Source organism: Cryptomeria japonica, chromosome 3 (genome assembly GCF_030272615.1).
Source record: "Cryptomeria japonica chromosome 3, Sugi_1.0, whole genome shotgun sequence".
NCBI lineage: Eukaryota > Viridiplantae > Streptophyta > Pinopsida > Cupressales > Cupressaceae > Cryptomeria > Cryptomeria japonica.
The window spans coordinates 420,833,140-420,859,762 of NC_081407.1; the positions used below are offsets into that span (position 1 = coordinate 420,833,140).

The 26,623-nt window shown below is 38.1% G+C and overlaps 1 protein-coding gene across 2 annotated transcripts in view; it reads left to right on the forward strand.

The window, feature by feature from the left end:
- The window catches only part of LOC131070450 (uncharacterized), a 250,978-nt gene that overhangs the window by 24,444 nt on the left and 199,911 nt on the right, over positions 1–26,623 (forward strand). For both annotated transcript variants that reach the window (XM_058006004.2, XM_058006003.2), the window contains exons 2-5: positions 6,823–6,909; positions 22,812–22,880; positions 22,989–23,121; positions 23,255–23,301. In XM_058006004.2, coding sequence (XP_057861987.2) covers positions 6,823–6,909; positions 22,812–22,880; positions 22,989–23,121; positions 23,255–23,301 — 336 coding nt within the window. The remainder of the gene's footprint in view (positions 1–6,822; positions 6,910–22,811; positions 22,881–22,988; positions 23,122–23,254; positions 23,302–26,623) is intronic.

A 26,623-nucleotide genomic window follows, 5' to 3' on the forward strand; every position in this document is an offset into this window, starting at 1 on the left:
TTCAAAGTTTTATCCAAGATTTGTTCTGCTCTGCTTTTAGGATTTCTGCTTCTGATTTAGGATCTGATCTGCTTGTAATTTGCCTTAGAATGATTTGTATTTGGAATTAATTTGATCCATGTTGAGCCAACCATTGTGCTCTCCCCTTGGGCGGGATTTAGGGGGTAATAGGGACAACATGAGATCGCTAAACCCTGAGTTCCTTGGAGAAGTGGGCGCTAAAATCAGGTTGTCCTGGAATATAGGTCCCATTGGACCTATAGTTCCTGAATGGAAAGTGCAAATGATATGAGGACAAGGAATTCCTTGTGCACACGTCCCTATTGAGTTAGGGATTTCTTAATCAATATAAAATTGGAAAAGGATGATCCACCCTATCAAGGTGCTAGAGACATGTTAGTAAGGAATTTCCAAATGATGATCAAGGAGTGATGAGCGCTAAGGATAGATGAACAAGGATAGTTGGGCGCTAAAACCACCTGGACATGGACAAAATGCTGCATGAGGAGATTTTGAGGGAAATTTATGGATTTTGTAAGGAAAAATCAACTTGAATTTTGCAAATCCACATTGAGAGTTAGCCTTTGAATTATGATTTTGAAATTTCACACCTCACACAAAGATTTCACTTGAATTTTATATTTTTCTTTTTTGTCCAAGAATTTTTACAATTTTTCTCTATTTTCCCCCCTTGTGAAGGTCGGAAAATCTGACCTTGACAAGGAATTTATTGAATTTCATCATTTTTCATCCTTAGCATTTCAAAATTTTTAAGTCCCTAACAACTTGCTCATGATACAATTTTGCAACATTTTTGCAATTTTGACAACCTTGACAACATTTTACAAGTTTTGACAACTTTGACAACCGTGTGAATTTCCACCATCAATTCTCAATCTTGACGCCTATTCATAAGTTCTTGACTCAAAACATGAATTCCCGACTCGATCGCACCCTAACAACAAACTTTGCAGTCTAAGTCACTTCAAGGACGGATTGACACACTTAACTTGGACCAACAAGACAAAACCCTTCTCACAAAGAAAGGTTAAAGACTGAAACTAAGACAAAATGCTAATCTAGCAATCGAAAAAAGCGGGGGTCCCCATTTGCAATGGGGTGATATGTTAAAATGTCACAACAGGGTGGATTACTCAGTTCGGGGAAACCTATGCCTACCACCTCTCCCTAACACATTTGCTTCCATTCTCGTATGATTGCTTATGGAGACAGACTAAGAAGCATAACAAGTTTATTAATATCTGGTAAGAGATAATAAAAGAGTATAGATGTATGAGATAACATTTGTGCACATTGCATATATTAATCATGCATACCACAAAGGAGCAAGAATGCTACTGCCTGCAGTAAATATTAATTTCTGATTTAATTTATGGCCTGATCGTTGATATATTATGATTGATCTGCTCTTTGTGAGTACTGATACTAATTGCTTTGCTTTCCATGATGATCCTTCTCTAAATGCTGATCTGCAATATATATCTCTCCCTTGGTATTGGAGAGTCACGTCCTACCTGCTAGCCATGTCTCCCTTCTAAAAGACGCGTCTCTCTCTTTTGTGACTTAAACACATCCATGTAATGTTCCATGAAAAAGTTTTTCTTTCATTTGTTAGAGAAACTTTAGGGGTTCTATGAAGAGATTTTAGGTTGAGATTGATTCTTATTGTTTGGATAATTTGTTTCTAGATTTTGAAGATATAAGGGTGGAGCAACTACTAAATCTGCTTCATAACACCGAAAGCTCCTCCTTAATTTGGTGATTCTTCTACATCACACTTTCTCCTTTTGGTTGAGTTTTCTTTTTCTCTGTCCCATTCTTCCTTGCTGGTTAATGACTCTATATTGCATACTTGTCTTCTTTTCCCACATATATATGTCCCGCCTTCCATTTCTCCTTGTACTTGAATCACAAATCTTTTTTTTGAAGCTCTTCTTGTTTGCAAATATGTCCATGCTCCCATTTTTCATTGCATTTAAAACCTAAATTTTCCCTTCGAAGTTTTTAACTATCATCTCTAGGGGGAGGTGTTCTTTTATACCCATCTTTCTCATGGAAGGGTTTATCTTTTAATGTCATATTTTTAGAGTAGCTTTCATCCCTTGTTCTAGTGATATCAAGTTATATGGCTTTTAGGATAGTTTCTTGGAGGGTAGTAGGATCAAAGGCACTTACTAGGCCTCAATTAAACTTCGATAGTCCCTCAATAATTAAGTATGTGAGTCTCTTTTTGGTTATTCCGAGAACCATGACGGAGAGCCTTTGGAATTTTGTCACATAGTCCTCCATGGTTCCTTCTAGCCTTAATTGGGTTAATTCTTTGAAATACCTCTCTAGATGTTTTTGATCAAATCTTTCAATGAGTTGGTTGGCGAAGCAATCATAGGATGTTATGTTTTGATGGCGTTCTGTAATCAAACCATGGTGCCACTAGTCGTGAGCAACCCTCTCTAAATGTAGGATGGCAAATCTGATGGCATCCTCTTCCATCATGGGGTTAAGAGATAGGTATGTATCTAATTTTTGGATCCATGGGTGAGCGCTGACCTTCCCTAACCCATCAAAATTTGGGAGAGTTATTGCCTACTTTGTGATGTAAGATTTGGTTAGGCTGACCCTTTTTTCCTTTTAGGATTAATTCTTGATCTTGCCTCACAAAGTTCTCTAAATGGAATGTTTCTCCTAATTTCAGTGTTGAGTCTTGAATATGATTTGGCAAGCTTCTCTAAGTTATGATTGGGTTCATTAACTTCTTCTTCTTCCCTAGTTGGCACTTCTCTAGATATAAAGGGGGTTCTTGTTACAATTGGAGTTGATCTTAGAGGAGTTCTATCATTTTCAGAATGATTAGAGTTGGCATCCCTCCCATTGGTTTGGTTGGGTCAAGGATTATTGTTGTTCGTATTTTGGATGAGAAGTAGTTGTGCCGTTCTCTCATTTTGCTCCATGAGAGCTTGAGTTGTTTGTTCATGGTGCTCCATGAAGGCCCTCAAATCGTTTCTCATTTGTTCACTCATTGTATCATTTTGAGTGGGGTTATTGGTGGATGCAAGTTTCTTCTTTTCTCTTTCCAATGCTCTTTGAGCTCTTTGGCTAAGTTGCACCAATTGACTTTCGTCCGTCAGGTTGGCAGGAACGATGCTTTGATACCAATTGTAATGTCCCCTTTTGGGATGATCCTTGATTTTGTCCTAGAACCAGAAATTCAATTGAAATAAGGAATGCAATATAGTTATCAACATTATCCTTGGTTTAGATCCTGCAACCATGTTAGATAATATTTGAAATATAATTCATAAGATCCTAATCAACAATTATAAGCACTTACATAATAATAATTATCTTATTCTATTTAGATAAATCATCTGTGGTTCCATTCCCATAATCAATCATATTTAGGGTTTAGAGAGGAAATTCAAAAGGGTGCCCGGTTACTGTTCAACCCAATTAAGCCCAAGAGCGCGCTCAGTTACTGTTCAACCCAATTGAGCCCAAGAGTGCAAAACGCCTGACCAATACAACTCACCCCTTGGCCCACAAGTGACAGGAACATTTTGTGATGATTCCATCCCTTGGAGTGGACTACTTAATTCAAGGGAACCTGGGTTATACAGGAAGATTGTTCAGCCCGATTAAGCCCAAGAGAACGCAGCGCTTGACTAAGACAACTCACCCCTTGGCCTACAAGTGGTAGGAACATCCCGTGATGATTCCATCCCTTGCGGTGGACTACTTAATTCGGGGGAACCTATGTCTACAACCTCTCCCTAACACATTTCCTTCCATTCCTGTGTGATTGCTTATGGAGACAGACTAAGAAGCATAACTTGCTTATTAAAATTGGTAAGAGACAATAAAAGAGTACAGATGTATAAGATAACATTTGTACACATTGCATATATTAATCATGCATATCAAACATATTCTCATACATACCACAAAGGAACAAGAATGCTACTGCCTGCAATAAATAGTAATCTTTGATCTGATTTATGGCCTGATTGCCGATATATTATGGATTGATCTGCTCTTTATGAGTACTGATACTAATTGAATTGCTTTCCTTGATGATCCTTTTCTAAATGCTGTTCTGCAATATATATCTTTTCCCCACATCTCCCTTCTAAAAGGTGTGTCTCTCTCTATTGTGACCGTGCCTTTTTCTGACTAAACCCCTGTTGGTTATCTTAATGAAATCACCGCCCAAACACCTGTGCTTCTTTACTCATAACCTGCGGCTGTTTGGTGTAATGGCACCTCATTAATAATTAATAATATATGCATTAATAAAAACGTAACCCTGTATCTTATTGCTGCATATGAATTGTTGTAGTTATTATTGTATATGCATCGATGCAGACTTAGATAGTATGGCTGTCTTTTTCTTATGGTGATAATTATTTGCTTAAGACTTTAATTTCTCGGATCTACAATCTCAGAAACCATGAAGTCTTATAAATAAGATATTTTTCTGAGCAATGACATCTTTTCCATGGTAGGGACATGACAATTTTTCATGCAAAACTTGTCTTTTTTTATGCAATAAATATTGAAAACGTTTATGGGATTTGTTCTCTCAATTCTTAATGAAAAATAAAAATTATAGAATAGCTATGTGAGTTGTTACTATAGCTCACATTTATTTTAACAGAACACAAATTATTCTTGTAACCCATGTGAACACTGACATAATTCCTAACAGAATGATCTTGCTGTCTTCGTTGCTTGAATTGTGGGACAAATTAGTGATGGCTATTGGAAGCCCTGCTTCAAAATTTGTGCTTGATGAGGTAGTGGTCACTTTACTCCCAGAGTGATGAGGCAAAAGGCTTCCAAATATGTTATATTAGTTATTGAATGCATATCATATTATATTGTATAAAATGTAAATAATATTAAATATTACATAAAATGTATTGTATTTATATATTTAAGTATGTGTTTAGTACGGTCATAGAAGAAATTTATGATTTGTAATTTTTGTTGATATAGAAATTGGAAGATTATATGTATTGAAACTTAGCCTCCTTTTTTGTCTTTGAACTGTATTGAATCTAATTTTGATCTGTATATAAAGGAAAACAGTAATATGGTTCCTAAATTTAGTAATATGCAATTCTAAAGCATATTGTATTTAATGTTTGATAAATTTGCCAAGTTATTGCCGATTTTTTAAACTTTTTGGATCTGCTTGGTAATCGCTGAGTCTGAGTTCTTAAGCTAAGGTATGCACAATCACAAAAGCTGACCAGCACACAGCTACAAGTGGACATGTGCAAGATGCATACATTACCCCTCAAGCGAATAATGAGTGATATGCACAACCACCAAACTTGACTAAGTGCACACCTATAAGAAGACATGTTAACATTTATAAGTTTGCATGCACATACTCAAACCATTGGTTAGAAAACTAAGGTTAACTTTATTTTACTTTTTCTATTTTCTTATTGCATGAAGTAAGAAAATTCTTAGGATAAAGTATTGGATCACACAAACCTAAGATACTGTTTTTTTGAAGAATGCGTACCTTGCCATTTCCTTCAGCAGCCTGTATTTCTACAATTTCCATCACATCACTATACTTGAAAATTGCTACTTATTTTTTTTTTCGATATGTGATTTTGCCCTTGGATCTTTTGAGATTCGGTAAGGAAGAAGTTATTGAGGTTCAACTTTTTCTGTTTGAATTTGGTTGTGTACTTGTGACAAAAGGAAAATAGGTTTCTTTTGATAAAACCTTAAGCAATTCTGATAAAAATAATCAACATGAATCGTTTTAGGTACCTAGCTGATTTTCAGATGCATAGAATTGATTTGACTGTTTTTCCCCAAGTTAATCATGATAATGACACACTCACTTTATTTTCAGAATTAGCAGTCTTTGGACTGAATCAACTTTTTGACTCAGGATTCTCACTCTATGTCTAGAGCTGTCCATTCTCTAAACTGATGGAACCAGCCAGTACGTCATTTTCAGAATATTACAGGTTTATGCTTGCTACTTCTGAACAGCACCATTCAGATTCTCTATTAGAGACACACAAAGAAAAAAATTAACTTTAAAGACATAATCCTGAAAAAAGTTATTGAAACAGAAAATGATTCCTGAGAACATTTATTAAAACAATAACTTATTCCTGAGTACAGATAAAAACAGGGATTTTTTTTTCTTTTCTATCGTTCTGAGAAACATCTCCTTTTCATCCATTCAGTGCAACACCTTTATATTGTCGTTCTGAATATAAATGCCCATCCTTTATTCTGGGTCACAACAACCATCTAAATCTCTCTCTCTCTCTCTCTCTTGTCCACAGGTGTCCAAATCTTAGAGTCCCCGTTTCTCTCAGATTCACAAATTATGATCTCAACTCCAGGGACCCATTATGTTAGGCTCTAATACCATATGGGTGAATTTGAAATAGTGGGCAGTATCGAGGAAAAAGATAGCAATATGTCTTTGTTATGCTCAGGTCTGCATTACATTTATAGTGTTCTTCTGCATTACATTTCCAGTATTCTTTGACCATGACGAATGAATTTTGAAAATAACTCTGTACATGAACTAACTCATAACTGATAACTTTAAGCCAACTTATTGTAAAGTCAAATCACAACTTTCATAACATTTGGAATTGTGATACTATTTTGATTTTTTTTGCAATGGTTGATTTCCTTAGTTCTGCCTTCAATGTTTTATCTTTTATACATTACAATATTGCAAACTATCATGTATTTATTGGGGGCAAAATGTTTTCTGTTTCAATGAAACTTGACTCTGCTTATCTTTTGCTTCTACAGGCCAGTATAAGAAAGGAAGAGGCCAAGAAAAAAGAAGTTCATGTTGAGGAAAATGTGCCACCGCCTTCCCCTCGATGCAATTGTTCAGTATGAGCATTTTTCCCTTTTCCCTTTTTGTATTATTTTCCGGTTGCAACAATTTGTTTAAGAAGACTTAGGTACTGTGGCTCTATAATAATCTTACAAAATATATAAAAACTATCATATGACTGATGTCTTGTGAATGTGTAACTTGAGACAACTTTTTCTCACCACCCCACTCTCCCCCACCCCACAAAAAGGATGTTTGCCACTTATGGGTAAACGTTAAATGCAGAAAGTATGCACAGAATATAATGAGAATATATTTAAGAACCAGTCTCTGTATTAATTCAACAGTCCATGTACATCAAGTGCTTATAACATCACACCCAGATACAACTATCATGATGCCACTACGAAGGAAAGGTATGCAATATATAATACCCGAAGGGGTGCGACCAACCGTCACGTCCAACTGCCCTTCGGGAAGACTAACTGACTGCCGTAACCCACAATTTCCGACGACAACATAACATAATGATTATTCCCAACAACATCATCCCCCCCAAGAAAAGAAGTCGTCTCCGGACGACTTAATACAAAATAGAGATGATGTTCATACATTAAACGGAATCAAGGTATAGAACTGCAGGAACTGTTGACGCCAGTCGAGCTCATAACTCATACACCTGTTGCGTCCTCGCCTGAAAACCCTTTTCTGCTACCATCTTTTTTTTTTTTCCTTGACATCACAGTCCTCCTATGCCTAAACCAAACTTGTTTGCAAAACATGCTTTTCAGTCTCAGCCTCCACCTAACTGCTACTCAAATGATACTGTCTCCCTAGCCAATTTGTCCTCGATAGCCACCCGCATTGTCCTCTTGACATCCAACTCTTGGGTACGCTGAGCTAAGTCTCATGCTAGTACTGCCTCCAACCTGGTGGTCAGCTCCTCCCGAGCCCTCTGTGCATCCACCAAGACAACCTCACGTCCAGCCGAGACATACTCCGAGTTTCTCAAAGTGTACCATTCATGCCTGGAAGTGGCCACAACCTTCTAGCACAAAGGCTAGGAGACGCCTCAAATCCTCCATCACACTCCCCAAGGCTGATAATTGAACTGAATAACTCCCTGGTGCTGTACGACTTCGCGTTCTTGCAATGCCTTCCCTCAAACTCTGTTTGTTTGCAACCTCCAAATCTGTCTCCCTCTACGGCTTATGGCTTCCCCGCCAATGCTTAGCTTCAGGCTTCTTCCTCACAGTACGAAAAAACCCCAACACTTACTGTGACTTCTCTGATGCTTTCGCCCAACTCAAAAGTGTATTGCAGCTCAAAAATAAATTGGGGGTCGAGGGCAAGTGCCCCTCGTGGGGCCATGGCGCACATCATTTTTGTGATATTTTAAGATGCCAAAAACCTTCTTCTCCACTCTAATTTCTTCAGTGTCCTGGCTCCAGACTCCATCGAATGATTTTTCGATTTGTTCGTTTTTTTTTTTTTTTTTTCACGTGCCATCACCACTGTTTATCCTTGCCATACTGTGGTATTTTTCCTTTCACCCTCTTTTAAACCGCCGCTGTCGTCGCCGTGCTCCTTCAAGCCTACGGACTGTAATGTCCCGAGCCCGTACAGAGGTTATCTGCCGTATGGTGGAGTGGTCTGTCGTACGGTGGAGTGAACCCGTATGGTGGCTGAGCCGTACGGCGACTGGGGTCACCCGAAGGCTTGGTGTCATACGGTGATTGGTCTCCCGTACGGTGGCTGGGAAGGTCGCACGGTGGATGTTGTTCGACCATACGGGTGTACGGTAGTGGTCGTACGGTGGATGAATACCCGCTGAGTTCTGTCCTACCGCACGATGGTCCCACCACCACTTTCAAAAAAATATTTTATTACCTCCCTATGGGTAGGTTCGATTCGCGATTTCTTCCTTCGGCGCTAAATTGCTTCCCTTCAAATTACATATGACATCTTTCAGCTGACGGCAATTGAAATCTTTCTGTGGAGTTCGCCTCTATCCAACACCCTTCGGTAATATACCCCTTTGGCTTCCAAGACCCCCTTTGGCTGGCATTTTTATTTGCTCATTTGTTAATTACTATCCTTCGGTAACTTCGCATCTCTCTTTGGTGCTTTTCCTATGGCAAAATCTTCTTCTCCCTATGGCGTCGGGTTTCCTTTACTCCCTTCTGCTGCAATTTCGCTTTTCCTATGACAAAATCTTCTTCTTCCCTCACGCTTGTGTCTTTGGCTGGGCATGGGCATTTTTTCCCTTTTCACTGGGCGTGGTTTTTGTTGGGCAGCACGGTGGTCACCTCTTTTCGGCTGGGCGTGGTTTTGTCGGGCATCCTCCGTGGTGGACAACCACCGCATGGTGGTCATCGACGGTGGCTCCATCGCACGGTGGTTCCATCGTATGGTGCCCGTGACGGTGGTTCCATCGCACGGTGGCCCCCTGACGGTGGTTCCACCGTACAGGGACCCCGACTGTGGTTCCACAACACGGTGGTCACCGGTGGTGGCCCCCCGACGGTGGTTCCACCAACCCCGACAATGGTCCCAGCGCACTGCGGTTCCACCGTGGCCACCGATTTTTATTTTTTATTTATTTATTTTTTAATTTCCTAATCTAATTGTCTAGAGAGTCTTTGGCTCGGGTCCATTGCCTCTTGGATCGTCCTTTATTCTTCTCGGTTTGCCTCGCCCGAGAGTCTTCCGCTTTGGTCCCGTGCCTATCGAGTCGCCTGCCCGGCCTCTCAGGTCCCCCTCTGGACTCTCGGGTGTCCTTTCGACCTCTCGGGTCCTCTGTGCGCTTCTTGTGGTAGGGTTTCAATTTGGACCCGTTGATGGCAAGTCTATTTTCAATGGCCATTCGAAGACCTGGAACCATAAATTCTACAGGAACCACAGTCTCCTTCCCGTACATAAGAAGAAGAAGAAGAAGAATAAAGATTTTGAAGGCTGCGGCCTTCCACACAGGGTTCCAATTGTTGCCGACACGAATGATCTTGGGATTATCTACGTCACCAAGGTTTGTCTCCTTCAATTTTACCTCTTGATACCTGATGGGTTCTTCCTTCGGGAACTGGTGTGCGGTGGTGTCACGCACACGGGCATCTCCCTTCCAATATTCTCTGTATTCCGACAGGTAAACCTCCTCTGTTACTTGCTCTGGTTCCTCTACTTCGAGCCTGTAGCTCTGGAACATTTCGTAATCCTCCATTTGCCAGTGGAAGAGCCCATTCAATGACCCCGTCTCATCCTCGGAGCACTCTCCTAGTTTGAGAATCCCTTCGTTGTTGGGCTCCCTGCAGCCCCATCCTTCGTCCCTCAGGTCGTCTTCTCCTTCACCCTCCGATTCCGAAGATGATGCCAATTCCTCACTAACCAACTGCGTCCCAAGGTCTATGATAAACTTCCTTCCTCCATTCTCCATAGGCAAAGTGTTCTTCTTCTAGTTGTGGGTGGCCTTGGCTGCCACCAGCCACCCTCTCCCTAAGATCGCATCATACCCTTTTTTCTTTAGTGGGATTACCACGAAGTCCAGTATGAAGGGTTGTGCCTTGATGGTAACTTGCTGGCCCATCAGTGTCCCGATGGGTTTGATTCCATGTTGATCTGCTCCCAGCAGATTGAATGTAGGTGGCCACAACATCGGCTTCCCCAGTTTTCGCCAGGTTTCTTTTGGAAGAACATTCATTCTCGATCCACCATCGACAATGGTATCAGTTAGAATGGTGCCAAGGATACCCATCTCCACAATGGCCAGGTTCCTTCTAGTGTTAACTGCCAGCAGCATGGGGTCTATTGTAGATCCCCCAGGAACATCCGTGTGGTGGTTGGTATTGGTGCGTGGTTGGGAGAGATTATTCAGCAACGCTGTTCGTAATTGAGGCATCGAATGGAGGAGGTCGTGTACCTTCACAGGCACCTCCAATTTTAAAATTTGATTTAGTATAGCCTCCTCCGCCTTTGGTCGGCTGGAAGTACCCGCCATAGCCTTCGCCTTCGCCCTCTCTCGTATCTCTTTCTCAATTTCTTCCCGTGCTTCCCGTAACCTTCGCTTCTCCGTCTCCGGGTCTGGGCACGTTGCTTGTTTGACTTGGGCGTGGGATACGGCCATCACTTCCTCTTCTTTGGTTTTTTTGTTGATTTTGAGCAAGTTGACGCCGGACTTCAGGCAAGTGGCATCTTCGTGGTCTTTCGGTCCGCACCATTTGCACAAATATTGTGTGGCCTCTCCCTTCGGGTAGTCTCGGGCGAAGTGCCCCCACTGGCTGCACGCTCTGTAAAAGGCCTAACAAACTCACCAACTACGTCGCTCTCATGAATGATCTCTCAAAAGCAGAACCTACTAATGTATCAGATGCACTTAAACATCAAGTATGGAAGAATGCCATGTCTGATGAATACCAATCCATTATGAAAAATGATGTTTGGGAGATTGTCCCTAGGCCATCTGGGAAATTTGTTGTCACCTCCAAATGGCTCTTCAAAATCAAACACGCTGCAAATGGCAGCATTGAGAAACACAAGGCTAGATTTGTAGCCAGAGGGTTCTCTCAAAAGGAAGGAATTGATCATGAAGAAACATTTGCACTTGTAGCTAGATACACCTCAGTAAGAGCGGTCTTAGCCATTGCAGCATCAAAGGGATGGAAAGTTCATCAGATGGATGTTAAGACATCATTTCTTAATGGTGAGATCTCAGAAGAAGTATACCTAGAGCAACCTGAAAGGTTTGAGATTCATGATGCAGAGTCTCTGTAGACTCAAGAAAGCTCTCTATGGGCTTAAACAGGCTCCCAGGGCTTGGTATGAAAGAATTGATACTTATCTCTCAAAACTAGGCTTCTCCAAGAATGATGTAGATCCTAATCTCTACTATAAGCAAAACAAAGGTGATATGCTAATATTGATTTATATGTTGATGATTTGTTAATCACAGGAAATGATCACCTCATAGATCGGTGTAAGAAAGACCTTGCTAAAGAATTTGATATGAAGGACTTGGGACTCCTTCATTACTTCCTAGGTTTGGAAGTATGGTAGAATTCTGATGGCATTATACTAAACTAGGGTAAATATACCTTGGACATTTTGAAGAGATTTGGAATGCTAAACTGCAGACCCATGACCTCTCCAATGGAAGCAAACCTTCATAAACTTAAGGAAGCAACAACAGAATCACAACCCTTAGATCCTACTCTATATAGGCAAATGATTGGGTCCCTGATGTATCTTGTAAATACGAGACTAGATATATGTTTTGCAGTTAATGCCTTGAGTCAGTTTATGTGTGAACCAAAAGAGATACACCTGGTAGCAATAAAACATATCATGAGATATCTACAAGGTACCCTAAAACTTGTCTCAAATATGAGAGAGTTGAACTAGATCTACATGGATTCACAGATTCAGATTGGGCTGGAAGTGTAATTGACAGGAAAAGCACCTCAGGATGTTGTTTCAGTTTAGGTTCAGCCATGATATCTTGGATCAGTAGAAAATAGTCATCAGTAGCACAGAGTTCCACTGAGGCCGAATACATTGCAGCCTCCATGGCTGCTCGAGAGGCAGTATGGCTTAGGAAGCTGCTTGTGGGGTTATTCGATGAACCAATGAAGCCTACAGTTAATCATTGTGACAACCAAAGTTGTATTAAACTTTCAGTGAATCCGATGTTTCATGACAGATCCAAACATATTGAGATTCCATATCATTATGTGCGAGACATGGTAGATAGGAATGTGATCCAGTTGGAATACATTTTTACAGGAGATCAGACAACAAATATTCTTACCAAACCACTTTCAAGGGTGAAAGTTGAGCACTTCAGAAAAGGTCTTGGTATGATTGAAATTTAATTTGCTTTGTACTCCTATGCTTATTAAGATGTTTTATGTGTAAACTTCTTTGTCATGTTAGGACTTTTATGGGTTTAACCCCCTGTGTTCATGTCTAAGAGGTGACGATCTCTCAGATAATGAACACTTGTATGTAGACATTATAAGGTGATGATCTTATGATGTTCAAACCAGTTATCATGTTGGATCTCTGGTATGCCATGGATGTGCCATGATTGTGTTGTGGTAAAACATTTGAATAAAATGTTAGTGCACATACCACAACTTGGATAAGTTGAGAATTTGACTATTCTCATCTACTTATTCTTAAAGTATTGCATGTTTAGGCAATACTGATATCACATGCTTGGGTGATATCTTGTCATCACAAGTTGATGTGATGAACGTTTGTATCACGCGTTTAGATGATACTTCATGTCACGTGTTTAGGTGATGTGATTTCTTGTATCAGATGATTGATGATACTTCATGTCACATGTCTAGGTGATATGATTCCCTAGAGAGTAAGATTACGTAAGGGATACTGACCATCATGAGAAATGTGATGCTAGATATTTTGTCTTTCATTTATCATCTTGTTGACGTGTATTTTGTACACCATCATACACAGAATAAAATACCTAAAGGCATCTTATCCTCTCTTGAATAAAGTCTCTAACTGCTGAAGATTCGCATGAAGGATTAGTTAGGATGACTCCAATGTTCTGGTTAGTAGGGTCTCTACGTGTGGATAAACTCCAGTGGTATGATGTGATTTGCTGCAATCACAAGGGGACTTACATCTGATGATTGAACTTCCGATCTGCTTTGCTGGAACACAAGCTCTTACTGGCTTAGATTTGAAAAAATGGAAAAAGGATGAGGGCGAAGAGAAGATCTAATCCTAATACTAAGAATGTAGGAGCAATGATTTGATTTTTGATGAAACTCTAACTAGGTCTTGTTTTGACATCAATGGACCATCTCCACAAGGCTAGTGCGATCTTCCAAGGGAAGCTTTATGATGTTCAAATCATCACCGCAGGCATAGACACCATCAAGTTGATGCATATCAATGAAGAAGCGACAAAATGAAATTGAGCTTAAGCTGAATGATTCCAGTTGACTACACAAGGCAAGTCTTCAATCAACAAACTGCTAGTAGTATGGATATACGAATTCCACCATTAATCAATCGCATTTCCTCCATTCATCTAATCATCTACCATCTAGGATTGAAGACTCAACAAGAAACCATGCAAATTGCAAGAAACGACACACTTCACCATTACTTCAATGAAAATGGAGTTTGTTTACAATCAATGGCAACAATTTCTTGCCTTGTCCTCCTATTCTACTCTAATTACTATTCTATCAATTTCTAACTACTCTCTATCTACTAACTGCTTTCTATTATTTACAACTCTCTCTAATTATTGCTAATTAGCCTTTACAAATGAAATGCCAGGGCTTATATAGTGCCCTCAATACAATTCGATGGCTTAGATCAATTCGAGATCAATGGCCAAGATTCAACAATGAAAACCCTAGTTAGGGTTTGTTACAACCATTACATAACATTTAATGCTTGACCAATGATAAAATTGTATTGCTTGGACACATGTCCTCTCTAGAAAAATCGACCAATGGATAGCCGGGGTAGGTACATCGGAGTTTGTGCCACCTTCCATGAGTTAAGTACATTGAATCTGGACATGCTGAGGTGGACCTCACTGATTGGAGACGTGATGACTAGGATGCCACCTCGTCTGACACTTGGTTGATACTCAATTTGGTAGCGTTGAGAAGTTATCTTTGATTAACTCTTCTAAAATTATTTGCTTCTTCAACGAGCCCTTGTCCTAACTCCATGTGTCCTTGATGTGCAAGACGATTGATGTACCTTGCCTTGGAATGCTGGATTTGGAAGAGGTCGCCCTTGATGACGTTAGTCCAAAGAAGGCCGTCCTTGATCCGGCTTGATCGTCCCGGCGAAGACCGTCCTTGATCCGGCTTGATTTTCCTTGATGAGATCTCCATTTGATGCCTACACAACATTTCAAAATTAGAAACATGATTTTGCAATATATAACATAGATTAGATTAATTTTTAGGAAACTTCATAATAAATCCTTGAGTTATTATTTCCTAAAAAACGATTGAGCTATTACAATTCAAAATTCAAAATTTGAATGCTATGACGATCAACAATCAAAATCAAAACAATAAATCCATATCGCCATACCTCACTTGAGAGCTAACTCTAGAATGCAAAACAAGGAATTTGCCTAGGCAAAATTAATGTTTGAAGCCTTTTCCACGTGATCTTCAAGCGAACGTCCTTCCTATCAACTTCGTCACCCTTGGGGTCTTTGATGTGATCTTCAATATTTCTGGCAAGTTCGCCTTAACTCTAACTTCAAGCTCGCACTCCCCTTTGAAGATGTTTCGCACCACCTTTTGAATGATAATTTCGCATTTCCTTTGTATACTCCAAATCGCATATGAAAAGATGATAAATGATGATGTGAAAATGAAATAAACTACTCCTCCTTTATAGGCGCTCACCTTCATATTGACCCTAGGCCGACTTTGGTGAATAAGGCAAATTTAAAATAAACTTAAAGGCCGACACTTGTAAAATGAAACAAATTTTAAATCAAGCGCCCCATTTTTATTTATAATTAATTAATTTAATGCCTATAATTTTAAATAAACTCGATTTTTAAAAGGCAAAAATTAATTAATAAAGGCCCATGCGCTAATTTTAAATGCTATTTTAATTGAAATTTTTTTTTTGATTTTGTCGATTTTAGCATTTAAAATAAATTCAAAAAATGATTTAACGCCAAGAATTTTAAAAAAGGTGGAAAGATGCAAACCTAATGCTCTGGTCCCTGATTGAGGGACAGGAGCGAAATCTCAATTTGGTCTTGATTCTTGTGTTTTTGACGTTAAAACCTCCATCTCCACATTGAATTTGGCATTTTTGCTGGGAATTTCGAACTTGACTAACTTGATTTGGTGAATGAATGTCCTCTTAGGTGGATATCGCCCTGGTCCCTTGGTGAGGGACAGGAGCGAACTTCCATATCTAGCTCAAATTGGTAACATTTTGTCGTTCACTTCTTTTGTGTTGCCTTCCAAATGACATTTTAAACCTTTTGCAACTTTGCTTTGACATGATCTTCGAAGGATAACAAGTGTTTTAGCTAATATCGCCCTGGTCCCTTGGTGAGGGACAGGAGCGATCTTGGTGTTTCTCCTTAATCTTGCTTGTTCGATCACCAATCTGCATTATATGGCAAGTAATGACGTTGTCCCTTCATTCCACTTTACTTCACTTGGCTTCTACGAGGCATATTTGATGTTTGGAGGATTATCGCCCTGGTCCCTTGGTGAGGGACAGGAGCGATCCTGAAGTTCTAGCCAAAATTTGCTATCTTCCAACCTTTGTTCTTTGTTCATTGCTCCCTAAATGATGTCCTTGATCTTGTGTATCCTTGCCTTGTCATGATTTTGAAGAAAAATGAATGATCTTGTGCAAATCGCCCTGGTCCCTGACTGAGGGACAGGAGCGATATAGGTCCCTTGGTTCAATTGATGACCCTTTGACGTTTGAAACCTTTACATATCGTTTTCTTAAGACACCTTTGATACTTTGCAACTCCGTATAATCCTGACTTAGCATGATTTTTGCATGAATTGGCAATTATGGTGAATATCGCTCTGGTCCCTGCCTGAGGGACAGGAGCGAACTTCAATGTCCTGGGCTCATGCTTGCTTCCATCAACTTGTAATTACTTTCATAATGTAGAATGAGGTCCCTTTGATCCCCTTGGACACTTGATACTTGTTAAACCTTCAAAATCTAGGCCCATATGAAAATTTCGCTCTGGTCCCTGACTGAGGGACAGGAGCGAACTTGGACACTCGATGTAATTCTTTCAATATTGGCGACCTTTGATACTTCGTTCTTCATTGAGACGCTTCAAAACGTCCTTGCCAACTTTCACCTTGACTTGGAGTGGTTTTAAACTTGGAGGAAAGACACATAACTAAGATATCGCCCTGGTCCCTGGCTGAGGGACAGGAGTGAATTTGTACTTGTAGGCTCCATCACATTTTGCCAACTTCAAAATTTATCTTCAACGGATTCGTAATGTATCTTTTCATTCATCCATGGCTTGGAATTCATTGTAACTTGGCAAGAAATTTGTCTAAGGTAAAAATCGCTCTGGTCCTTCAGTGAGGGACAGGAGCGCCCAGGCCAATATAGGTCTCATTTGGTGTCCTTCAATCTTCAATTTTGTCTTCAACGAATCCGTTACATCGTCCTTGCTTGCCTCAAACTTTAAACTTGCTTGCTTTTTTCCCAAAACATGCCTCATGAGGAATTTCGCTCTGGTCCCTGGGAGAGGGACGGGAGCTATCACTGAACTTCGCCCTGGTCCCTGACTGAGGGACAGGAGCGATTTTTCATTTTGGTCCATTTTTCTTTCACAAAGGCACTTCAAGTTATATTCAACTGATGAAATGTATCCCCTTTGACCTCCTCAAATCGCGAAACCACTTAAATCTTGCAAGGATAATGCGAAATTGGAATTCAAGCTCCGGTCCTTCAGTGAGGGACAGGAGTGAATTTTGCTCTCTAGGCCAAATCGTTACAATTTTCATCAAAAAATGTCTTGGCTAAGGAAGATATCATCTTACTTCATGCTATGAATAAAAGTTAATGTCCAAAAAAGGTCTAAAATTGTGCATATAAAGAAAATCGCTCTGGTCCTTCAGTGAGGGACAGGAGCGAATTTGACCTTCTAGGCAAAAACTTCATCATTTCATTGTTTTTGATCAAGTCTGGATGCTCCATCATGCTCATTTCGTCCTTCACCATGCCTTTGATGTCTCAATTCGTCCAAACACGGTCAGGAATGGCTCAAATAAGTATTATCGCCCTGGTCCCTTGGTGAGGGACAGGAGCGCTTCGCCTTGGTCCTCCTGAGAGGGACAGGAGCGAAATTCGCTCTGGATCCTCAGTGAAGGACAGGAGCGAAATTTGACTTTTCGAACTCTCTATCAGGATAATTTTTTATGGAATATAACATTTAAGTATAAGAATTTCTTCTTTCTTATACTTTAAGTTATATTCCATATATACTTTCAGGGTGTTTGAGAGTGGTTTCAGACCTCCAGGAGTTATATTGCAAAATCTAGTTTTTTGAGGTTTTTCAGTTTCCAGACTTAGTCAAATTTCAGGATCAGGACATTCCAGACTTAGCCAAATTTCAGGATCAGGACCTCACTCAAGCCGGACTTGCTACCCTATTGATCTCCCCGACAGCACTCAAAATGCAAAGGCCAACTAACAAAACCCTAAAAAACCTAAAGAACAAACCCTAAAAAGCAAAAAAAGCAAGGGTCCCCATTTGCAATGGGGCGATGTGTGAAAACGTCACAACACATCCCTAGCTAAGAGGGAGTATGTCTAATAGACGTGACCGGTCAAGGTATTGCTTGATCCTCCTTATTGGCATATATATATCAATCGGTGATTATGAGAAGAACATCGAAATTCATAAATGCTCCTTCTCATCTGCAACATACCAGACAATAATCAGATTTATTATATTAAGAAATAACATATATTTGAAAGAAAAATAAACCTTGATTATAACTTGCATCTTGAATAGAAAATTTGAATAACATTTACAAGTTTTACCTTTATTATTAAGTTTCAAATGATAAAGTAACTTTAGTTTAGGGTAATGAAATATAAAGTGACTTTATAATTAAAAAATGAAAAGAAAAGTCACTCAACTTGGGGGCCAGTCCAAGTAAGTTGGAAATAATAAAAAATAGAAGCAAAACAGATTTAATTGAGAAATCCTAAAGAGGTGTTGGCAAAAGGAGAAAACCCTAATTATGGCGTAGGAATAGAAGGAGGGTTATAAAGGCAACTTGAAGTCATTTTCCAAGGTTATGTTATGTTGGTTATTATTTCACTCTTGCCTCCTGAGAGGAGCTTGGCTGAACCCTAGGGTTTGGAGCAGCTTGTGTGGATGAAACCCTTCACAAGTCATCACACCTGCAGTTGTGGAAGATCATCTCAGGGTTAGATTCTACTTCAGGGTTTTCATCGGTGCAACAAAGAAAATCAGTTTTGAAGAAGTATTTGCTAGTTATGGCTGATTGAGGTGCCTCCTTGCTAGGATGACCCCTTCTTTGGCATGTTTGGAGCTTGAAAAAGACACTTCTACAGTTGTTCAGTATAGTTTATATGAGTTTCTTCATTACCAGTGTGTGGAGCAAATTCTAAGTAGTTTCAGAGGGTTGCAGGATCACCATTAGCAACAAAATCAGTTTCAGCTGGGTAGTATCAGCTCTATAGAAAAGTGGAGATTTCTAGGCTCACTTGCCTAGTTTTTGACAACTCTTTTGCACTTCTTGAGCACCTAGATCAGACTACCTGGTTAAGAGGTTTTTTGAGTTGAAAAGGGCAGTTTGGAAAGAGCTGTGAGTAATTTCCGGAGTGACCTAAGTGGCTGCCAACTTAGTATTTTTGAGTATCCTATGTGGCTGCTAGCTTGGTGAAATCAGACCTACAAGACAGCTATTTGGAGCCTTCCTTCATTAAGTTTCAAAGGAATTTTTCTAGAGGATATTGTGCTGTTGCATCCATTTCTCATATCAGACAATCAGTCCCAGGGAAGCAGCCATTAAAGTCATTGTAACAGCTGCTATATGTTATTTTGTGATCATAATTTATACCTGAACCAAGGAGCTACTAAAAGGGTATGTCTTTTATATGTTGTATGTTCAAAATTCAAATCATTAATTTGATAAGGTTTACCATTGCCTATTGCAGTCTGATTTTCATATCAGACTTAAACTATTTTGGAATCAGACTCATATTAGTAGTAAATAAAGTTCATTTGAAGTTGGGTTATCATTCTTATTGTTGACAAAGAAGTGTTATATGTTTATTGTATAATGGTTTATGCATTTGCTTTGAAAAAACTCTCAAAACACATCCTACAATCACACAAAATCAGTACATCAGTTCCAGACAAAATTCAATGGCAGTTCATAGTGCCCCACACCAGGGTGGGACATTACATCTAACTACTTTGAAAAGGAGACTGCTTGTCATTATGGTGTTTTGTCATGCCAAATATGGTATTAAAACTCAGCAAACCATGCTATAGTGGTTTTCAAATCGGTGATGGACCTGCAAGTTGTATGAAAAAGGAGTTTAGGATGACAAAGACCTCCAAATCATGCAGTTTGGAAGATCCAAATGCCAAAAGACATGTAGTTGTATGCAATAGAGTTTAATGCTGACAAAACACATGCAAATTGTGTGATAGGTGTTTTAATATTAGCATATTGATCAAAATTGTGTGACCAGATTTAAATAACATCAAAATGAATGCAAATTGTGAGATACAAGTTTGAATTGTGATAGAGTTTGAGATCATGTGAGAAAGAGTTTCAAAGTGGAAGTAATGTAATTGTGATAACGAGGTAGTTTAGTCAATAAAAGAGAGTGATTGCACTGTAGGCATTGAGATGACAGCAAATAATGCAAATCGTATGATTGAATGTTTCATGTTGTTGAATACATGTAAATTACATGATTCATGTTTTAAGATGGCCAATTCAAGGAAATTGTGCTTGTTTTTAGTGTGCTGATCTGTTTTAAAACAAGAAGTAAGGGAGAAAAGCTAGTATGTGCTGCTTAAGGGTTTAAACAAGTCTGTTCTAGGTGTTTGGTGAAGACAAAAGAAGTGCAGGTGTTGAAAATATTATCATTTGGGAAGAACCTAGAGTTTATGACTCTAAATTTTCTTTGCTTTCAGATAGGAAATCAGATTCAAGTTATCAAGTTTGGATTGCTGAGGTCTTATGGTCCACTTCAGTTCTATAGAGGTTCCATTAAGTTTTAGAGCAAAGAAATGCTTCAGAATTAGAGGCTGGTTACATGCAAAATTGCAATTTTGAGCAATGTCTATTTTTTCTAGTTTTTTGTTTCTGTCAGATAGCCTTTTTTTGAGCTGCTTTGTATTATTGATTGTTTAGAATACTTTTGCTTTAAATTATCTTTCTTTCTTACTTTTCTGTAGCTTTTAGAAGTTTGCTTTAAAATATATCTTTCTGGGATAAATAATTATTATTCTGAAATCCCAAAAAGAGGACATTCTTTGTAAACTTATAAATAAGTGCTTTGAGCACAAGAGATAAACGATGATGAATGCTACACTTATGCTTTTGAAATTATTGTGGAATATGTGTTTGGATATCCATTAATTGAATTGAAAGTGGATTTTACCATCAAGATCTGTATTTTGGTTGTTTGTCTACCTAGGTTGTAGCTTTGTATACAACTTGACTATTTAATTCTTGGATCAAGTGTCACCTATGTGTTGTTATTTTCAACTATTATGTGCACTGAAATGTTGGTCTCATTTTTTTGGGCAGTAGAAAGGTGTTGATGTTGTTTAGATTATCTGCTTCATCCATAAAATCTATAAAATATTGCTTGAAAGACATTGTTTGTATTGATTCGGTGCTTGTATCTAAGGCAAAAACATAGGCAAGCAGTCATTTCATTTAGAAAACCTCTGATTAGAAATTATATAGCATTGGTATTTGTATGTCTTGTCTATAGTTTGGTTTCTAGGGCTGGTTTAGCTTAGTGTTTGGGTTTATTTTAGATTTGAGGGAGCATCCCCTCATAATTTGAAGAGTGGTTTATACTCGCACTATTTTATTTTGTTTTGTCTTGCACAAGACAAATTAAAATGTTAACACTTAGCTCTAAGGTCTTGTAAATGCTCTTCTCTTGACTGTACTCTAGTAATGATGGTGTTATTGGGAGTGAGTTGACCAATTTTTTTCTAGGAAGATATCTTTTAAGCCTAGAGAGTCCTGCAAGAAGGTGTGATCAACTTGTGGGGTTTAGCAGGCTTGGGAAGAACTTAGTGAGATTAAAGACTGCTACTAGGCAAGATGGAGGATTCATTCAATACTCACAGCTGGCATTGAGGGTACAATATGTTTGAAGATGGGGACATGTCACTTGTATATCCCATTGGATGTATCTAGTTATGGTGGTGCCGAAGCAGGAATTCTATTCTACCTCAAAGTTGTTCAACAAATATTAAGTGTTCTGCTCTCATTTGCATATATTGTTTGGAACTTCTTCATTCTACTCCAATTTGCATATGCATTTTGTTATTTTGCTCTTGATAACTGATGGATCTGCAATACATTGATATTATTCTGCTCATGCAATGGAGTAATTATACACTTAAGGATGTTTGTAGTGGGTGAAAGCCTATTATTGCATATGTTTTTTTTGTGGTTCTCATATGCTAATCATATATTCCATTTTCTCAAAAGTCAACATAAAGTACATATTGAACCAATATGTTTGACACTTTTAAAAACTTTAGAAGCTGAAGATTGTGTTATGTTTTTTTATTTTCTCTATGTAATTCCTATTTGCCAAATTCAATTGCATTTATTTCAGTACTCAGTCTTAGAGTTAAGTAAACTAGAGTCTATGCAAGTGTGATCTTGGTCATTTAATTTGCATCACGTCAATGGTAATGGTTCAGCCAAAAAACTAGATCATAATCCTTCACTATAGCTTATCTACTGCATGTGATCTTTGTGTCATTGATTGACAATTATGTTCAAGTCTTTGTAATAAAATTGTTAGCAAAGTCCGTTGGCCAAAACTTATTTGGTCATCTTTATGTTGTAGAATTCGAGTCAACTCCATGTTTAAAAAGTTCCAAAAGTAAAAGAGTATTGCATTGTGTCTTAACCACATCCCTCTCACTAAAAAATTCTCACCTTGTCGTGATTGATCCGTGTGTGGTATTTGTGTCTTCTCAATTCTTCTTTAGTATTAAGAAAATGCAAGCAAATTTAGAAAAAAGGAAAAAGTTAAAAACAGAGAAAGTTATAGTTTAATCTTCATCTAAGATTTTAGTATGTAGACATTTGAACTAGTCATTTGGATTAGACTGCATTGTTATATATTTTTGTCAATTTGTTCTGTTATATATCTTGAACATGCAAGTGAGTAGTTACTACTGTATGAAATGCAGGTAACTGTAAATCCTTTAAAGGATACCGAGCTGATCATTTATGGGGGTGAATATTACAATGGAGATAAGGTACTATACCCAAACACAAGGTTGGACTAGTTTGTATTGGTATCTATCCATTGGAACTTATTTGAGAGGAAAATCATGTACCAATACTTTTGTTTTGGTTTTTGGCAGACTTTTGTATATGGTGATCTTTTTCGGTACAATACTGAAAAAAAGGAATGGAAGCTAATTTCCAGTCCCAACGGTCCACCTCCTCGGAGTGCTCATCAGGCAGTTGCATGGAAAAATTCGTTGTTTATATTTGGTAATAATTAATGATAATGAAAGTTACTTCAAATACAAGTCTATAGAAAGGCCATTATAATTATTGATTGTCACGTTTTAATGTTGTTTTTCTGTAGTTGTGTAAATTATTAGCATAACTGATTTCTTTGTAGGTGGGGAGTTTACTTCACCAAATCAAGAAAGGTTCCATCATTACAAGGTATTTCTTCTTTTGCACTTTACACTAATGAATTAAGATATTCTACCATGAGAAGTCCCATAATTCCTTTCGTTTAACAAATATCTTGAATAACAGTCAACATTTAGTAATTGATATTTTTTATCACCTATTGGAATTGCCTTGACATAACAACAACGCCTTTCACACTTTCTTGAACTTTAACATCAAGGGCTTGACTTTTGCATTTAAATAGTTGTTGCTATCCTAGAATATTCCTATTATATATAAAACTTCTCTGAATGAAAAATTGAAGATGTGTTGTCATCAAGTCCTATTGAAAAGTTAACTGCCTTTTAAAAATGTGAAAAATTGATGACATCATTGGTTTCTTGAAAATACGTCTATTGGAAAACTGTTACTATTCTCATGCTCAATTTTTTTTGCTGTATGCGTTTTCCAAGATGTGTAGGTTGTTGTTGTTTAGGTTCCAAAGCTTAATCTCCCTGTCTTTGAGTATATTTTGACGTTTGTTCATTTTGAAAATGTTGTCATTGATGTCAAAGGAGTGAAGACAATGTTGTCATTGATATAAGAGGTAATGCTAAGATTGTCATTGATGCCATGAGATAACCCTGCAGATGTAATGTCCCCTACTAGTACTATGCCTTATACCCAATAATAATCCTATTCAATATGGTTATAGTGTCTACCAGTTCTACTTTAAGGGGAACATTCTAATTACATCTAAGAATATAACCACATATTAATCATTGACCACATTAATTATTTATCATGCATGATTTACACAAGTGAGATCATACCTTAACCAGTAGCGATAACCCGATTATGGATAACCCTGCAATCACAAGAATGACACACACAATTCCTACAGCATATACATATTAAGGGTTAGCCTAATTTAATAAAACTAACACGCAGACAGAAGAAGGTATCATGGACGAAAGGGAAAGCAAAGGGCTGCTTGCCTACCAAATCCAAGGGCTGGTTGCTTCTAACCCCCTTGCTAGATGGGTAGTCTCCCCTTATACTTCCTCTCTAAAACCTTAATACCTTCAGACTCTCGACAACCTCTCTGTCTTGGGAAGACTGGCAGGGAGATAGTGACTGGCTCCTTGGCTTCATGGGTTTCTGACCCATGACAGCCCCCCGTTGCCACTGATGACCATCTCCAATGCTCCCCCAAGATAGAGACGAAACATGACTCTAACTATTAATATTTAACAGCATTTATTTACATAGTACCACACAGTAAATACAATCGTTCTCAGAATTCATAAATAGTTTCCAGCACAGTATAATTAAACATTATATAAGTGATCAGCTTTTGTGAATATTTTAGTGCAGAATAATTAACAGTATATTGTATTGAAAACAGTTAAGACCGTAGTATTCTGATTATATGAATATCCCTCAGAACCAAACAAAGTCTGTTTTAACCTTAATATATATATTTTCATGTCCAAATGGCAATCGAGCCCTCTAACATACACAAAGGTAGCTGACTGGAACCGTATGACAGAGAAACCCATTACCTGGCTGTGGCGTGATAGGCCAGTACATTCGATACCGACTTTCCTGATATTCTTGTGGCAAAGTCTCGTGTCTTTTTCTTCCTCCCGTGGATATGCCAGTTCCTATTTTGGCAGCATATGTTGAAGTGGAAGTGTGGGGCCCAATACTGTCTTCTGTGACAGTCTCTTTTTCTTCCCTATATCCCCGATAATGCTCAAAGCGCTTTGCTTATATATCTCATGGTTCGTTGGAAAGTTGTGTCTCTTTCCAACGGACACCCCCTTTGCAAATGTAGCGACTCCCTAACTAAATACTTTGTTGGTTTGTATTAACGTATGTATTAATTATGGTTTCTTTTATACATTTATGCAAAGGCAGACAAATCTGACGTGTCAGATTTGGTCTGTCACTAGGTGTATATTTAATAGTAATTAATATTGTTTGCCAATCAATATTTTATAAGATAATTTATTATTATAGAGATAAATGGTATTTAATAATTTATTATTATAGAGATAAATGGTTAATAAATGGTTATTCATTATTCAATAATTGATTGCTGATAGAAATAAATGGATGATTAATCAGTATTAAATAAGTGTATTGATATTTAATTCAATTTAATTTTTATGTTTATTCTTTTGTATTTCAATTTTATTATTATTATTTATTATTAAATTATATTTCAAAGAGGGGACATTAAAGCAAACCATCCTTTTGATATGTTCCAAAGACATACAATTAAAGATAAAAGCAACCAAGTTGAATGAATATTAAACAGTGATCCAAGAAATAAAAGCAATCAATATTAAAGCCAGCACTTATGTTATAAAAGGCAGTGATTTAGATAAAAATGAATTAAAGAATGACCGATCAAATGGAGATGTTAATAGTCAAAAGAAATGATTGGTTAAATGCAGTAATAAGTTTATGCATCGATTAAATAAGTGGCAGTGATTACACTTACACAGCAATAAGTAATGAAGGTTAAGTAAGTCCGACTATGAGCAGCAATTAAGAGTATTAGAAGCAGCGATCCATTGAAAACAATATGAGGTTTATTAAGTCTGTTTCAATAAAAAGATATATGCATTAGCATGCAACGGTTTGTTATGAAAAGCAGATATCACTATCAGCAACTAAGGCTGTGATCATAAAAAAGTTGCAACTTCAGATTAAGACTGAAGTGATTACCTCAAAGGAGTAGCGACCATAATCTTGATGAAAGGCAGTGATAAAGAAGGCCAAAGATGCAGCAACTAAGATCGCCCAAGTTTGAGAGACAGCCGATGATTAATGGAGCAGCGATTCCTTATTAAGAAAGAAGTCAAAGTCAGCAAACAAACTCATTTATTATGTGCAAGACGATTGATAACCAAAGGTGGCAGATTGATGAATAAAGCAGGTCCTAACAAATGGATTAATCTGTAAGTAGCGAAATCATAAGAAATAGTGATTAATACGAAGACCAACTTTATAATATTAAGATCAGCGATTTGTTGAGGACAAACAACAATTAATATGGTGGCCGACTTCATCATATTTATCAGATAAAGAGCAGTGATTACACAAGTTAAATTCAGCGACTTTATTAAGGATCAGGTTTGTTTGACCAAAGACAGTGACTATGTATTGCAGCAAACTACACCACTCAGTAAGCTAATAGAATGGACATCGACTTCAATTTGTTAATAGGCAAACAATTCATTATTGAAGAGGTGTGATTTGCTAACAGCAAATGGAGCGATTTGCACATACATAACTAAATGCAGCAAGTAATAAAAGTTAGTAATCAAATGGCGTGAATGATACTTGATGAAATCATGCG